The sequence below is a fragment of the Medicago truncatula genome, chromosome 1 (assembly GCF_003473485.1).
Source record: "Medicago truncatula cultivar Jemalong A17 chromosome 1, MtrunA17r5.0-ANR, whole genome shotgun sequence".
Classification (NCBI taxonomy): Eukaryota; Viridiplantae; Streptophyta; class Magnoliopsida; order Fabales; family Fabaceae; genus Medicago; species Medicago truncatula.
In genome coordinates this window covers 17363353-17380920 of record NC_053042.1, presented here as the reverse complement: position 1 = coordinate 17380920, position 17568 = coordinate 17363353, and the positions used below count along the sequence as shown (strand labels likewise).

General features: G+C 31.4%; 3 protein-coding genes across 3 annotated transcripts; 1 reads left to right on the top strand and 2 right to left on the bottom strand.

Moving 5' to 3' along the window:
* Positions 1-1120: 1120 nt before the first annotated feature.
* LOC112418533 (protein FAR1-RELATED SEQUENCE 5-like) lies at positions 1121-3305 on the bottom strand. Its single transcript, XM_039830219.1, has 2 exons — positions 1289-3305; positions 1121-1134 (listed from the first exon to the last, which is right to left on the bottom strand). Exons 1-2 carry the CDS (start codon positions 3303-3305, stop codon positions 1121-1123), a joined length of 2031 nt encoding a protein of 676 aa, XP_039686153.1.
* A 5750-nt stretch (positions 3306-9055) lies between these two features.
* On the top strand, positions 9056-14808 carry LOC25483028 (actin-related protein 2/3 complex subunit 2B). Its single transcript, XM_013611670.3, has 10 exons — positions 9056-9206; positions 10619-10685; positions 10903-11107; positions 11566-11732; positions 12556-12633; positions 12717-12849; positions 13293-13384; positions 13484-13540; positions 13925-13988; positions 14413-14808. The coding sequence occupies exons 1-10, from the start codon at positions 9148-9150 to the stop codon at positions 14589-14591; spliced, it is 1101 nt and encodes a 366-aa protein (XP_013467124.2). The 5' UTR covers positions 9056-9147; the 3' UTR covers positions 14592-14808.
* A 1675-nt stretch (positions 14809-16483) lies between these two features.
* On the bottom strand, positions 16484-17359 carry LOC11425486 (uncharacterized). The gene has a single exon (XM_003590101.3). The coding sequence runs from the start codon at positions 17357-17359 to the stop codon at positions 16484-16486; it is 876 nt and encodes a 291-aa protein (XP_003590149.2).
* Positions 17360-17568: the final 209 nt, after the last annotated feature.

The following is a 17568-nucleotide window of genomic DNA, read 5'->3' as shown; positions in this document are numbered from 1 at the left end:
GAATTCAGCGCAACCATTGATGATTGTAGACGTCGATGTTGTTATTGGTTTGAAAACTCTAAGACAAAAAGAGCTGCGTAAGGGCCACCTATATGTTAATTATATAAAAACAGCTGCTCCCGTATAACAAAAGAACGCATACCCCTTCCTCATAATTCACATAGAAAAAACTTAGACAAAAAACTCCAGCAAGGCTGCCACCCCCCAATACCATACCATTACCTACACTACTGTTTGAAAGAAAAACAAACCAAAAGCCATAGCAGCCAACATCCGTGCATGACCAGCCCTTGAAGCATGAACTGGAAAAAAACCACCCCACAAACAAAACCAAAGACAGCTACTGCACCTTCAATTTGTGTGAGTGTGTCCAAATGTTTTACATTTGTGGTTTCCACACAAGTATTCATCCTCATTTTATACTTTGGTTCTAATTATAACAATATAGAATTCATTTACTTTTGTAAACAAGAAAAGCAAATGGATGTTTTACTTGCATTGACATTTGACAGCACCTAATCAAACAACAAAGAAATAGTACAATAATTGTAAAAGGGGCTTATGTAAAGCAACACCTAATTAAAAATTCATGATAACACTTAAATAACTAATCAAAAATAGCAGCTAATAAAAAAAAAAAAAAACTCATGTCAACACTGAATTTGTATCATAAGCTCTTCAACATCTCGATACAACTATGGGCCTCAATTCAAGTCTTTGGTACCATCATCAAGTTGCTCCTATAATTTAAAAAATGCAAGTTAATATTATATATATAGATTTGAAAGTGAATCGTATAATTTGAAATTTACCATCAATAAGCTAGTAAAACTAGCAACACCGAATTGACTAGAAGTTCCATCGTCTCCCTACATAAAACCCAAAATAATTTAAACACTAAACATAGTTAAGGTCATTCACAAATTCAAATTGTTATTAGCTAACCATAGATGGTTGATTGTATGCATTATTAAGCCATATAGGTGCACTTGTAATTGACGATGCAAATGGTTGTTGACATTGTAAATCACTAGTGTTGGACACAACATATTGCTTTTGACTTTGTGGAGCACTTATGTTTGACACTTCATCCCGCCTCTTTATATTTTTGGAACCCTGCTTACCTTTGTTCTTCTACACGAAAAAAAGAAATATAAAGGTAAGCTTATGTAGTCAACAAAAACAAAAAATAAAACTAAATATATTAATAATACCAAAGGTTCTTGAATTTGTGAAGCAATGGACTTCGCACGTTTCTTTCTCTTGGCCAGTTTTGTTTCTACCCAACCTTTCCAACGTTTTGAACCCTTTGGACCTTCGTTGTTCTTAAACCCCTTTACTTGTGTTGCACAATCATTAGTAATTGATATCTCTTTAATATTGTTAGAGGTTCCATTCACTTGTTCACTACTTATTTGCATATTTTGAAACTTTAGCATTTGCTCGTCCAATTCATCAGCAACTTCCTTAAGAAACTCAACAGCTCTAGGACTTCTACATCCTTCTGTGACTATCCTAATAAAGCGGGGACAAATTTCCTTATAACATTGTGCTGGAGATAAATCCAAGTCTTCTACCACATGACTAACACCAATAGTTTGTGAAGCTCTACTTCTTGCTATCTTTGTCCACCTCTTTAAAATATAAGGCTCAGGCACTGACGTAACGTCCATATGAATGAAGACTTTTAAGCAATGACAACAAAGTATGCCAAAGCTTTCAAATTTACGACAAGAGCAACAAATTGTATTCTTTTCCAAATCGAAGGTCACTTGCCATTCTCCCATATTCCTTTTCTTGGCAATAACATAAGTAGATAATGATGTTTGTATGTCCATGCTTTTCACAAAGCATGCTTCAAACAACTCATACTCACGTTGGAATAAGTCGAAAATAGTAGGAGTATAAAGCTTGGACACTTGTTGCAAAATATCAGAATATGAGTTCTTCAGTCTTGGAATTTTTTGGCGTGCTTCAAATTCACACTTCAATTCTTTATACCGCTTTTCTTCTACAACATCTTCAAAACGCTCAAAAAATTTAATTAAATCCAAGTTCTTACTCATAAAATTTTTAATATCTGCATTCACACTTTCACTAAGTTGAGTGCTTCGCATCCCTAATGTCAAAGTCTTCTTCATGTAACAAGATGCCCATTTCTCCTTTATATTGTACATTATTTGCAACCAATCATTTTTCTGAACACCATACTTTATAAGGAGGGATGTCCAACCATCTTCAAATTGTTCTACATCTTCATAACCATACATGCATTTCTTAAAGTCACTAAGAAAATAAGATTCCCCCTTCATTAAATTTCCTAAGTGTTTAATTCCATTTTGCATCAAGTGCCACGTACATAAACCATGGTAAGCTTCAGGCATAACCTCGGCTAATGCTTTTGCCATTGATTTGGCTTGATCAGTAAAAACTGTTTGAGGCATTTTCTGCTTATGTGCTTCTAGAAATGTCTCAAAGAGCCACTCGTATGACTCAGCAGTTTCGTCATATAATAATGCAGCTCCAAAAATTACGGCTCCTCGATGGTGGTTAAATCCCGAGATGATTGCTAGTGGTCTGTGCGAACTATTTGTGCAATATGTTGAATCAAGAGAAACAACATCACCAAAATAACTGTAATCAACCAGCATCCTAGCATCTGCCCAAAACACATTGGTGATTTGATCTTCAATATCTAGCTGATAAGCATGGTAGAAAGTTGGATTTCCTACCGTCTTTCTTTGAAAGTATTGCAATAAATAGCCGGCCTCCCCTTGTACCAAACTTCTTTCTCTTTTTTTCCGAAGATAATTCTTTTGATCAAGACGTATAAAACCCAAGTTAGTTCTGCCTCCTACTTCTTTACTCAATAAATCAAACGATTTCTTTTGTTGTACACCGACACTATCAGCTAGTTCAATTTGTTGACAATGAATTTCAGAAACCTTTCGTTGAGACGACAACATATGAGTTGTTTCTGGCAAAAGTAACTCGTGGTTGTGGTCCTCCACAAAATCATGCACCATCAATTTTCCATCCACATTCTTAAGTCCTAACCTTGTTTCACAATTTGTTCTGGTCTCTAGTCTTGGATTCTTTGTTTTATAATCTCGCTTGTCTGGCTTTCGCATGCCTTCTTTGCAGCAAACAAACCTACAAGAAGAAACTGAACCATCCTTTTTTCTGTGTGTATAATCTTTCCTCACTCCGAATCCAACCTTACCACCGTAAGTGTTCCAGAACTCCCAAGCATCTTCAAAGCTACAGAAAACCATATCTACTTTTGGCTTCCAATCTTCATTCATCTTGTATCAAAAGTCTTAAAAATTCCTAAAAACAAAAAATGTATATCTTATTTGCGGTAGCCAAATGTATACCTTATTTAATTATAAATGAGTATAAACAATCTAAATTATCATCGTAAAAGAGTATATATAACTCACAAAAGAAACAATTATACATGAATATAAACAATCTAAATTAACGTAAAAGAGTATATATAACTCACAAAAGAAACATATATATAATATTTAATGTATCACATTTTAAAATCAATTCTCAACTCTGTTGGTTAGTTTTTTGTAATCATAAAAGTGAATGAGGACAAACATGTGAAATAATTTGTTTCTTATATAAGTAATGAGGACAAGCAAGTGAAAAATATTACAAGTAAAAGAAATGGATCAACATATGAAATTAGTTATGACCAATGGAGAAAAAACAATAGACGTACCTGAGATTTGAGACAATCGAAAAAGTAAATAAGGGCAATTGAATATTAGTGTTCTTTGTGTTTTGGCACAAGCTAGTTAGTTTTTGCAGCAACAATGAATAACTTCCCTGGTAGAAACAAAATAACGCGCACACGACATGATGTAATTGGGCAGTTTTCATATTTTTATTATTATTTATTTTAATTATTTATTTATTTAATCCAATGGCTCAAATTTAGCAGTAGACATTGCAGCAGAAGATACTGCAGCTGAGGATCCAAATCCAAAAAGACAGCATAGTGTGGTTACATTACAGGTTATGGTAGGTCCTTTCATCCTGCATGACACCATTGAATTCTTAACGTCTTTCCTTATTTAAGAAAGTTTGTTTTGGAACGTTGCTAAGTAGAATCTGAAACTTGTTCATAATTGATGAGAAATACATACACAATCATAAATAAAATGTATTTGAGCACACACATAAAATACTAATCATTTCATCTTTTAAAATAACAAAATAGATAAATGTTTATTTCTTTATTTTTTTTTATTTGTGTGAGTGTATACAAATAAAATTATTTGTGGTTATAACTAAGTAAGTATTTCTCATAATTAAATTTGATCACGGGTTTTATTATATTGGGTTTATTACCTATTCAAGGAATTTTTTTTTCCAGACCAAAACAAAACGATATTCATTCATTCAAATCGATAGATTACATCATATACAAACATCACTAAAAACGTAAATGGTAAATCTGCAAACAAACTCACAGCACCCAAGTTAATAGCATAAAACGGCAAAATGCCTACAAATAATATGATAAAACCTAAGTCACTGAAATTCACATGATTCCGGATCTTCAACCTTGACGCTCAAATTATTGGTTGAATTCAAGGATATAAGTTGTTAACTAAGGCTGCAATTTTTTACTTAGATCTGTATTTAAAGAAATATTTTTTTACATGTAAAGAAATCCATGATGTATGGTTAGCTATCATCTTCTTCATGATTACTATTATTATTAGAGTAAATTACGGTTATCTTCCTTGAAACATAGAGAGATATTACACTCTACTGTCTTGTTATTTAAAACACACTCCATTCCTTTTTTTTATATTACAAAGTGGGCTTAATTAAGGCCTTACAAATAAGAAAACTACACCGAAATTAAATGAGAAAATAGCTTTTCTCACATGTGTAATTGTTTAAAAACACATGGAATTTACGGAATTATCTTCAACGGTAGTTAACCACCGTTTTATTATTTCAACGATAGTTAACTGCAGTTTAAAGTTGGCTTCAACGGTAGTTAACTACCGTTCTTCTAGCAGTAGTTAACTACCGTTGTTATCAGTAACGTAGACAACGCATTCTGCATTATAAAACCAAGTCATTTTCGGTATGTTATAACTTGTAATTAAGAATGACAATCCAAGAGGAAGTAAAACCAATACTATATCAAGTCATAAACAACAAAATTACATAACTTTTCATGATTCAATGAGATTAAATCAATTCGACATCACGTGAACATTACACGAATGATTGAAATTCAACAAAAGTGGTTGCATTAGGCAACACATTACCCAACAATACACTCTGTCAAAAAAAAAAAAAACATTACACAACAATACACAAATAAAGTTAAAAGCCCACAAAATGACATCAAATCTCTACTCACAATCTAGACAGTTGCAATTGAAACGAACATAGAGATATAATATAACACATTAATATTTTCGACCAATGACCTAAACATAAAATCTTCGTCACTGTTGTTACAAATAACCCGATAAGAATAAAATGTATTCTACATGTCTTTATCTTTATCCACCCTAAACATCACAATTTTTGAAGATGAAATAATGGTTGGGGAAAAATCGTAAAAAAATGAAAATAGAGAAGCCAAAATATTAAGTTTAAAAATGGAGCAATCAATCTTATTAAAATGGTTTGTCAAAAAAAAAAAATCTTATTAAAATGGTAAAATAGAAGGGGAAAAAGTTCAATTAAGCTAAGTAAAAATATGTCAAGATATACTTTTATATTTCAATAATTTGTCTACAAATATAATTTAGGGTTAAATATGTTTTTAGTCCCTATAAATATTCCAACATTTTGTTTTAGTCCCTCTAAAATTTTCCTTCAACTTTTAGTCCCTATAATATTTTCAATCACTACTTTTAGTCCCTATTTTTAAATTAATTTTAGTATTTTTTTAATTAAATTATGCAGAAATGTGTAGAATATTGTAAAAATATTTCCCAAAAAAAATTAGAATTTTTTAACAAAACATAAATTTAATATGAATTTTTAACCATCAAAAATATAAAAATTCATATTAAATTCATGTTTTGTTAAAAAATTCTAAATTTTTTTAGGAGAGATTCTTATAATATTATGAATTTTTCTTCAAACTTTTATTTAAAAATGTGAATTCTACATATGAGTTTACTTTAAAAGAGGGATCAAAAGTGAAGATGGAAAATTTTTGGAGGACTAAAAGTTGAAGGAAAATTTTAGAGGGGCTAAAACGAAAAAATTGGTATATTTATAGGGACCAAAAACATATTTAACCCTATAATTTATAGCAATTTCTCATTTAATTAAATATAAATAACGATTTAAAAAAGATTTTTTTTTATATATCATTGTTGATGTCTTTTTTCTTGACAATTCATTCTTTCTTGATGTTATAAGGCTATTTTGATTTTGAGCAATGATATTTGAACAACCATTTGCTAACAATTTCTATGACAACCTCCTTTTTCTCTCTTTTCATTGGTCAAAAACAATGGAGAGAGAAAAAGAAAGAGAGAGAGTAAGAATATAATTTGAGTATGAGAGTGAAAGTTGTCTAAAAGTTGTTAAAAAATAATTGTACAAATATCATTTCTCTTAGTTTTTATTTTCTCATTTAATAGCGACAGAAGAATGGTGTGGTGTTGTTATCATCATCCTTTTTGCGACAAACTATCATTTTCAGCATAAAAAGTGGGGTTCATACGTTGTGCAATGAGAGGAACCCTTCTGGCTTCTTTTGCACTGACCTAAAAGGTAATCCACTGAACATGGACGCAAGATTCCTATACTGCATTAAATGATTAAATGACAAGATTCTTACATTTCAATAATATGTAACAAATATTTTCTTAGGTCACACACCTCTATGTCTGGTGTGAGAGGTAGCAAAGAAAATATGAGCGTTGTCTTGTGGTTGAGTAGAGGAGTGTTATTTGAAGAATTAATTTGGTGACAACTTATTTGACAATTAAAATTTACAAAGAAAAAGTAGTATTGACACGGAAATCATAGCAATAGAAAGATAAAGTAAAAAATAATGTGAGTATGAGAGAGAAAGTTGTCACAATAATTATCACCAAATGAATGTTCAAATATCATTTCTCAGTTAGTAATTGTTTACAATTCAATTGTATGTTTGATGTTCTCTATTTTAAATCTAATTTTAAACTTTTTGTTTGGAAACTTTACTTGTTTAGTTAAATAGTAGTCTCTGTTTCGGTCACATTTATAAATAATTTTTATTTTTTAAAATTTATTAAATAATTGATATATCTAAAATATAATATATGATATATCTAAAATATAATATAGTCCAGATACATAATTTATTTAATGAATCTGAAAAAAATAAAAATTGTTTATAATGTAACCAAGAAAGTAGTTAAGATATTAATCACAATTTTTTTTACTCTATTACACTATACACTTTTGTCACAATTTCGTAAAATCTTAATTAAAATTGATATTAAGAACTATAAAAAAAAAATACAATTATTTTTTTAGTCTATTATTAATCATTTCAACGAAATTAAAAAAAAATATGCATTTATATTATTATCGTAAATAACTGAACTGTAGGAAATTGAATAGTAAACATTTTCAAAATCCATTTGGGATTGACCTAATGTTTGGTTTGGGATCTTGAAGGTTACTCTTCTTAAGGTCTCATATAATGCAAGATAGAATCCCCGCATGGGCAGAATGATTGATCCCCTCAAAATAGTCGATTCTTGGATCGGATATCAAGTTTAAAAAAAAAAAAAAAACAAAATAAGATATATGTGATTAAAAAAAAAGGAAAAATATGTAATAGAGAGAGAGTACTATTAATTAATTTACTTTTATTTTGTTTCAAGGTCAATCTAATGTGGTTCAAGTAAGTTTGTAAGAAGCTACTCTACGTATGTGGTAGAATTATCGGGGAGTGTTGGAAGGCTTGCAATTAGCTTGGATGCGTGTGGTAGAAGTGGAGATTTAGAGGATTCAACAGTTGTTAAAAAAAGCATGTGTGGATCCCCATGAGTTTAGCTCATTTGGTAAGGGATAATGTGCAGGGGTTGAGGTTCGAACCCCGGACACCTAACTTATTCATCTTTAAGGTGAATTTCTCTAGCCACTAGGTTACTTGACCAAAAAAAAAAAAAAAAGCATGTGTGGAATTGCATTTCGGTTTTGTTTTTGTTAACTTTAACGAGCCGTTGTCTCATAAATCCTACCTCAATTGTTAGACCGATGATTGGGGTTCGAACCTCGGTACCTCCATCTTGTATATATGAGTTTACGATGGTTTTACCATTTCTTCTATCTACCAAAAAAAAAAATTAACGACCCGTTGAAATCTATTTATATAAAATATTTTCTAAAAAAATATGTTAAAAAAGCTTGTGATTGTCTCTAAAATTATCAATACTATATTAATTAGTTTCTTGAACTAAAAAATTTGTAATTGAATCTCTATATATATTTAAATAATTGTTTTATTCTTTCAAAAAAAAAAAAATTGTTTTATTACGATTTATAATAATTTACAGTTAGTTACATGAACTTAGGACAAATTAATATAAAGGGTTAATAGTGTTTTTCACCCTTATAATATATGTCATTTCTTGTTTTCGCCCCTATTAAATTTTCGGTTTGATTTGCACCCTCGTAAAATTTTTATTTTCCGGAAAACACCTCTAATAGGCCATTTTTCAAAAAAAATTTCAAGAAATTTTGGTTTTTGAATGGCCTATTAAGGGTGTTTTTCGGAAAATAAAAATTTTACGAGGGTGCAAATCAAACCGAAAATTTTATAGAGGCAAAAACCGAAAATGACATATATTACAGGGGTAAAAAACACTATTAACTCTAATATAAATGAAGGAGTCGAATAGAAGGGAAAATGACACAAAAAAAAAAAAAAAAAAAAAAAAAAGCAAATGAAAAAGAATGTTGAGTGGAAGAGGGTGGCTATGAGGATTTGCTTCAAAGATTACCAAACATGATTACAACACCGAACTTGCATTTCACTCAAACTTCATAATCAAAAAACAGTTGAGAATTTCATATTGTATATAGTTCATAATAAACAATAAAATGTGTATTAACACAGTTTGAGAAGAGAAAGAAGACAGTTTTATCAGAATGGCATGCATTGAGAGATCATCTCCTGCTCTAAAACAAATATTGCTCAAGCTTTATCGGTAAGTGTTTACATTATACTTGTTCATTCATGGTTTAGTATTTAAAAAATAAAAATAAAAGTCAAGGTTTAGTTGTTTAAATTTGTAATTTATTTGTGTTCTTTTCTTTTTGTTTATTATATCTAGCCTCTTTGTTTTGGCTTAAGAAAGAGAGAAAGATAAAAGAATTTAAATTTAAGATTAATAAAATGTGGAACATAAGAATAAAGTATTTTTCAATGAAGAATAAAGTTGTTTATTATATCTATCGTTTTGAAATATAGATATAGCCGTATTTAATTTATAGAGGAATGAGAAAGTTGTTTTTGTTCTAAAGTAAGAAGATGCTCTTCTATGTACGTGATAAATTATTGTTTAAATCTTAGTTGGAATTTTTTAATAAGTCAAAAGAATGTATCAATACTCAAATTTGAAGTACAATATAGGCTAAGAAAAATAAAAATGTTATATCATGAAAAGTCAAACAAAACAACTCAAAACTTAAGAAGCACGCAACACCCAAAACCAAACAATAATTAAATTAGGATTTTTTTTTAAGGAAGCAATTCAATGCATTTCATTAGTATTATATGAGGCTCACTACCAAAAAAAATAATATTATATAAGGTTATTTGAACTAACTAGTGAACAACCTCATTAGCTTGCCTTCTATTAATCTCGGCATGAGAGTTTTGAAATCTATTTTAAAACAACTGTCTACATGTATCTACTATACAACCAAATTCACTATTATCGTTTACATCTGTTCTAAAAGCATCCACACCCTTTTTATACTCTAATGCAAAATCTATGTTATCAAATTGAAGATTTGATGTATACTCCAAAATTGTTATCAAACCAACTGCTTCCCCTATATCAACATCACATAAGAGAAGAGAACTAAGATATTTTTGCAAGCACTAAACTAAGAAAATATTTATATGGTCACAATGATTTAGACACAACATTTGAGTACACACTTAATTGTGTTAAAATACACATTTTTTAATTCTTTTCTATTTTTTTTTAAATATGTGAGCGTGTCTAAATATCGTGCTCAAATGGTTGTGTGACCATTGGAGAAATCCTCACAAAACAAACACACCACCCCTATCACCATCCAAAGCACCAACATAACACTAGTCATTAAACACAAACTCCTAATCAAACAAGTGATTTAGACTACCAAGAAAAATATTTGGTTGATTACAAGTATTTAGACAGTTCACTTGGGCGTGCCCACATATTTAAGAAAAGATAGAAAAATGAATAATTAAATATGTATTTTTCAAATAGTTAATTGATAAATATCTTTAGGTATGTGCCTAAATGTCAGCATCAATGCTCAAATTAGAATAAGATGGATAGTTGATTTGTTGCAATGCTTCATTTAGAAAATGTTGCTGAAATGCTTATTCATCACTTTATTACAGTGCTGAGAAGTCTATAGAGATTGATCATCACTTATACGAATTTGGATCAGTGGAATACCACATTCAGGTGAAACTCTCCTCCACTCACTTATACGAGTTTGATATTTGATCTACTAATGGCTACTTGATAATTTTTGCAATGTTTCTTTTCCGACCCTGCACTTCTCAAAGGCCTCTGGTTGGTCTGAATTATCTGGACCAACCAGACGGCTCTGAGAAATGAGGGGCTGAGAAAAGAAATTCGCTTCAGTTTAAAGTTTGATAATTTTTCTCTTACTTTACAGTCTCAAGCCACTAATCCACTGGTGGCTTACTTGTCAATATCAACACCACCGCTTTACCATGGAAACCTACCAAATAATCTTTCACCATACACCATTGAAATGGTGAAGGGAATTTGTCCCAACCTTGTGGAGATTGAAGAACCTGCTAGAGAAGGATACCAGCTTACTCTAAAGCTTAACCTAGATCAGATTCCAAGAAACAAAGGTTTGTTTGCCTTAATTAACTTTCAGTGGTTGGGTTGCATAATAATTACTTGTTAAAAAGCAAGACCAATGATAATCATGACATTGCATAATAAAAATTTATATGCATTAGTGCTTCTAAGTTTTCATTTTGTAAACTTGCAAAGTGATGTTTGATGATGTAGTTTTGTTTCAAATGAGAATTAACTAGTGAATTGAAAATTATGTTAATTAGACCGTGTTTGGTTTCACGGTTGGACGGCTCAAAACTAAAGACATCATTTATACTCAACAGACTATTTCATGAGCTGTGCAGAATTGATAATATTGCTACATTTGTGTTCAACTAATGCCCTTTAAAAGCTTAGTGGATTCAGATAATTTTGGGTCTATAGTCTATACAGCTTGCTAATGTTTGATTTTCACATCAGCTAAGTTGAAATTTTAACCTGTCTGATGATGAAAAATTCTTGTTTCCAGACTATGTCAAGGTCATTGAGGATATTTCCACAGTTCAATCAGTAATTATAAGTTCACAGCTGAAAGAAATATTGTGTAATGTGAATTCTGATGATGCATCTCAGGGGATGTACAAACCCATCAAACTAGTTTATCATCCAAGAGAACCCTTCTTTGTCATCAGGCAGGTAATTTCTATGTAATCAAAGCTTTGAACTTGTCATAAAAAAGTCATGTTTGGATAAGAGACTTAATTATCCTATAAGAGCTTATCATATAAGTGTTTATGTATAACTTATTTCGATAACAAAAGATAAAATAAAGTGGAATTGTTTTTACAAAAACTTTAAGATGTTATCATAAGCTATCATGGAGAGCTTATATAAATAAGCTAAAAACAACTTATGGACATGTCATAAACTATTTCTAATTTCTACAAGTCCTCTCAAATAGTCTCACAACTGTTTTTGTCAGTAGGTAAACTCAAATAAGTGATTCTAAACAGACTTCTGAATAAAATGAACAAGATTACCATTATATGGAATGATATCATACAAACAACCTAAAACATTATTATTAATCATCAAAGTGACACTAATAGTCATTTTACAACGGTCTCCAAGGGGATTCGAACTACATCCCATAAAGTTATAGGTCAAACCCTTACCACTGGCTTGACACTGTAAACTTGTGAGGACCAACATGAAATGATGATATTGATACTGTAAACTTGTGAGGCATCACATCATCAATCAATTATTTCAACTTGGAGTAAGTTACTGATTCTAAATAAATCACAGTTTGAGTAGTCAACAAAACTATTTATGAAAATCTATTCCTTTTATATTTTGTAGGTGTTTAGAAAATATTTCCGAATTTAGTTACATTCCAGCAAAAAATGATACACTAGTAACCAAAGACAGCTCACCATTGTATTTGGTCAGCAAAAGTTGTTCATATTCTAATGCCTTACAAGTTACTGATTCAATATTGATCATATACTGCATACAGCAACAGAGAATCATAGCAATATTCCCAATTCGTTTCAAAGAAAAGTTCGACGTCGTTATTGCCACGGCTTTCTTTCAGGTTTGCAGCTAAGAAATCAAAAATATGTAATCTAGTTTCAACCCAATATACTCTCAGCTCACTTGTTTTACTACCTATGATAGGAGCTCGTGGATGTTGGAAATTCAGATAAATGGGTAAAGACACCACCTTGCACCTGGTCAGCCATTCCTCCACCAGAGTTGACAGGAGAAGCTTTAGAGGATTTGAGTACAAATGGAGGGTTTGTCTCTTTTGGTATACTATTTTCTTTCAGCAATTACTCCATGAACTACTTCTCTACAAGCGATAACTTGATTACATGATCATAGTTTTGAACTCTAAGAATCTGATTGGACTGACTTATTTGAACTTATATACCAACATAAGTACTTGTGAGACTATTTGAGAGAGCTTATGGAAACAACTTACGACATTTTCATAAACTTTCCAGAATAGCTAATGAAAACAGCTTATAGCTTATGTGTATAAAAAATTGATTTTATTTTACCATTTTTTGTAGAAATGACTTATACATAAGCACTTATATGATAAGTATTTATATTACAAGAGCATATCAAGCCGTTTATCCAAACAGGACCTAAAATCAAATAAAATGAGATCGAGACAAGAAATGTTGAGGAAGATGGATTCCAAGACATCCGCGAAGTTATTAACATTTTTCTTTTGGTATTTTGTAGATATCTCTTCTCGGCATATTGAAGGCAATAGGTTAGACAAAACTGTCTGGAATCTATTAAATTTTAATGCCAATGTTAGATACCATGTAAAGGTAACAATAACAATAATAATAATAATATTGTTTCATAAGGACTACTTCCAATTGAAAATCACATTTTTCTGACATATTCGACTGACATTTGTACTACAGAGCACCAAAGGTTTCATTCAAAGAAGGATGAGGAAACGTTTGGAAAATCTGGTTGAGGTACGCAATCACCTGAATTGCACAATACGTTTATTGTTTAAACAAAGATTCATGTACATGCAACGCTGAAATTTTATGTGCACAGTGAGACCTCAATGGGATCCCTCAAAGTGCCTACTAAAATATATGTTATGCTATGAAGAACTGACACAAAAACAGACAATGACACATCGACACTAGTAATGAGTTGACAAATAAATAATTAAATGTAACCACATGAGTTGATGTGGTGTCGGACACCAGACACACCTTCAATCTGAAGCGTTGGTTGGTGCTACATATATTTCCTACACCAGAAACAATAATGTTGTGCAACAGACATACATTCACTTTAAATTGCTAGACGTGGTTTGACAAATGGTAATTCTTTCTTCTTACATGCAGGTTCTGCACCAAACAAACTCAGAAGAAATCGAACAGACCAAACAAGTGAAACAACAACATCAAGGTTTTGCTTTCTGTTAAACACATTTCAGTATTGATAATAAAATTTAAAACATAAGAAGACAGATGATACTATTAACTTGTTTCAGAAATGACCCTTATAGGGAATACAGTTAATTTTTTGTTTACACTAGACAACTACATTCGTAAGTAGACATTAACTTATATGCGCTGTCAGTGCACGATTGTTTACACTGTCAATCAATCAAAACCGTTAGGTTTTTAAAAATGTTTGACTTCATTCATAACTTCTAAAGTCACATATATTGTTGGTTGTGATTTGTTGACAGTGTAAATCTTTTTACACTGACAGTGTATCAAAATTAAACTCTTCATAGATATGAACAAATTTAATATAAAATAAGAAAAAGAGAAAGTTGTCAGACAGAGTGCATATTGTTCATCTACAATTTCTATTCAACATGCAGGACGTAGGAGTACCAAGAAACTAGTAAGATCGTCAAAACACACCATGAAGAAAAGATGGTACACTTTGGGCAGAAAAATAAAGAGAATTTCTTTCCGACTTAAAATTCATGGATTTACACGATTTCGTCAATGTTGGTTCCAAAAAAATTCTTCAACAAAATATACAAAATTAGAGTAGATACTTATGCAGTTATTATTTCTTGTGTAATATGACTCCAATCCAACTAAGTGAGAAGAACCTGGAATATCCCTTCAAAAACAGTTTGCTCAAGTGTATTATTGTATATAGTTATAAAAAACTTATATCAGACTTTAAACTACTTGATTATTGTAAGAAAAGAGAGGATATTCATTTATCTAGACAATACATGTCTAACAAACTTGTGATGGTGTAAGTTTAAGATTAACATTAATGTCTTGATATAATTTTGAAATTTTATGCTGAAATGTTCCACAAAATATGAAGAGCATCCCTTCAAAAGTTTAATGGTTATGCTATAATGTTTGTTTGGTTTAAGTATTCAGAATGTGTAAGTCTGAAGAGTGAAATGCTACAACAAGTCTCTTACCTTAGATACTGTCATTGATGATGTACAAAAAAAGAGATAGTGTTATTGGATCTGAATCCTTATTAAAGGCATGTTTCCTACATCAGATACTTGACATAATAACTATATTTGAAAGCAACAAAACAACTCTAGCTGTTTTAAATCTCAGTTCTGCTTGAAGTTCTACCTTTGTTTGTTTCTGAAAAGTTTTGGCATGTACTTAACTACAAAAGGCAAAATCTTAAAAGTTTTGGATAGATGTAGCACCGACACTTCGGATTAAAAGTGTGTTCAACATGACACCGACATATATGGTTGCATTTGATCGCTTTCATTTTCTAAATTATAATGGACGTCTACTTATCAATGTTGTGTCCAATGTTTGCGTATGTGTCAGTGCTTCATAAATAGACGCAATAACATTGCCATTTTCACCTCAGAAGATTCATTTGTGTCCGATGTTTGCGTATGTGTCAGTGCTTCATTTATGTAAACTCACCAATGATCTACAAGAAATGTAGTCTAGAAGAAATGTTATTTATTGCCACCTTAGAATTGCTAAATGTCATGAACCAATCCTCATCAAAGCATATGCTGTTAGGTGAAAGCACATAGATAGTTTTTTTTTTTTTTTTTTTTTTTAATATTACGTCTCAAATATGCTCCCTCATTGAAGAATCCTATAGTACATCTCTACGATGATCCCTAAGGCATGAAGCAGAAACAGAGTTTTGGTATCACTTACAATCTAAGGTTAAAGCTCTTCCTGGTTACTAACTCAAGCCTATAAACACTAGCACCTTTCATTATGAAGGTAAAAACATTCTCTCTATCTCACACTTATTCCTAGTATTATTTCTTAGTCTATCGACTGACTTAAGCATCGCAAAGGGACTGAAAAGCTTCTTTGCTCCTGCAGGACGACTCAAGGGTAAACTTATAATCTGCCCATGGTAGTTAAACACAACTCGTACCCTATAATCGAGTTCTTAACTCTCTATAATCCTAAGTATTGCATAATAGAAAACTACATCAGCCACTCTACTGTCAAAGACATTAGCACAATTAGCCAAACTCCGTGATCAAATATTGTCTTCTTGTGCGTTTGTTTTTCTATTATTACAGTTATCAGCTTGTTAGCCTTTATAACTCTGTTATGCAGCTGTTAATTAGTTATTCATTTTAGCTTCAATGTAAATACTATATTACGAATCCAAATGATCCAAGCAACAACTATGTTGAATACAACAAAAGGTATAAATACTCAATATGAAAGATGTAAGCACAAGAGGAGAATCATCAAACTTTCTTCAAATTTTATAACTTTCATTGATTGTAAACATATAGTGTTCAAAATATCTGACATGAAACATTGCTACAAAAATCAATTAAGCAACCAACTAAAGAAAAGTCGGTAAGCACTTCCTAACCTGAATTTCAAAAAACACTAATGATGATGATTAGTGATTCACATTGTAAACTTTCCTTCATTGTTTCCATCAAAACAAAAACCATTCACATGTCACCCCATCTCGATCTCTGAAGCATCACACAATCTCATACTTGTGGATTCAAGATCCGCCAGCAACGGTCCCTTCACATCACCGCCTCTCAAATTCCCGCCCCACGATACCAATCCAAAAAATCCAAGACCCAAAATCAACACCACAATAGCATGCAAAATAAACAAAAGCTCCATCATAGCAATACCTCTCAAACTATCCTCATCAAGATCACATAAAACATCGACATTCTCAATCCGCGGACTCAAACTCAAAACCGAAATCTTCTTACACCCTTTCAATCCAAACAAATCAGTATACAAAGAAAACCCAATTTGCAAAAACCAAGTACCCTTAAAAACCATCCCACAACACAAGAAAAACTCCGCGAAAAATGCATTAGGTTTAACAGACAAATAAAAACATGCAGAAGCACACACAAGTGTCAATCCACCTAACAAACCATAAACAACATCAGCAACACCTGAAACACCTTTATCCATAACATCATACTCCATCAAAAACACAACACCACCAAAAACATAAACAAAACTATCACTAACATGCAAAGAGTTAACATATTCCAATCCAATGATCAATATGATCAAGACCCAGAAAGCTAAAAGAGTGAAAGATTGTTGGAAGAATGAGAAACGGAAAGTGGGGTGGTTGGAGAAAGAGAGAAAGATGAAAAATTCTGAGAATGAAGCGATTGGTAAGGCTATGAGGAGAAGATAGAGATCAAGATTTTTCCAGTTTGGGTCGGAGAGATACCAGAGTTTGGATCGGAAGTGAGAAGGGTTGTGGAGATAGAGAGAGGAAGATGAGAGTAAACGATGGAGACCAATGGGGAAGAAGAAGATGAAACCGCAGAAATTTGTTGCTAATGATGCCATTTTTTAAGGTTGTTTTTTCTGTTGATGTTTTCTTGTTTCATTTCATGACTTATTCTGGTTTTTGGTAAGAGTGAATTGGTCCTTGTTTTCTTTTGACTTTTTGTTTTTTTTTACAAGAGATACTTTGTGACTTTTAAATTTAAGTGATTTTGGCGACTTTAAAATATTTTATTGTAAATTTTTAATAAAAGATAATAGATATATTTAGA

Excerpts from the sequence above, each read along its gene's own strand:
- LOC112418533 (XM_039830219.1), bottom strand. The coding sequence starts at position 3,305 with ATGAATGAAGATTGGAAGCCAAAAGTAGATATGGTTTTCTGTAGCTTT.
- LOC25483028 (XM_013611670.3), top strand. The coding sequence starts at position 9,148 with ATGGCATGCATTGAGAGATCATCTCCTGCTCTAAAACAAATATTGCTC. Across the intron at positions 9,207-10,618 it reads ATATTGCTCAAGCTTTATCG|TGCTGAGAAGTCTATAGAGA; the intron begins GTAAGTGTTTAC and ends ACTTTATTACAG. Across the intron at positions 13,989-14,412 it reads AGTGAAACAACAACATCAAG|GACGTAGGAGTACCAAGAAA; the intron begins GTTTTGCTTTCT and ends TTCAACATGCAG.
- LOC11425486 (XM_003590101.3), bottom strand. The coding sequence starts at position 17,359 with ATGGCATCATTAGCAACAAATTTCTGCGGTTTCATCTTCTTCTTCCCC.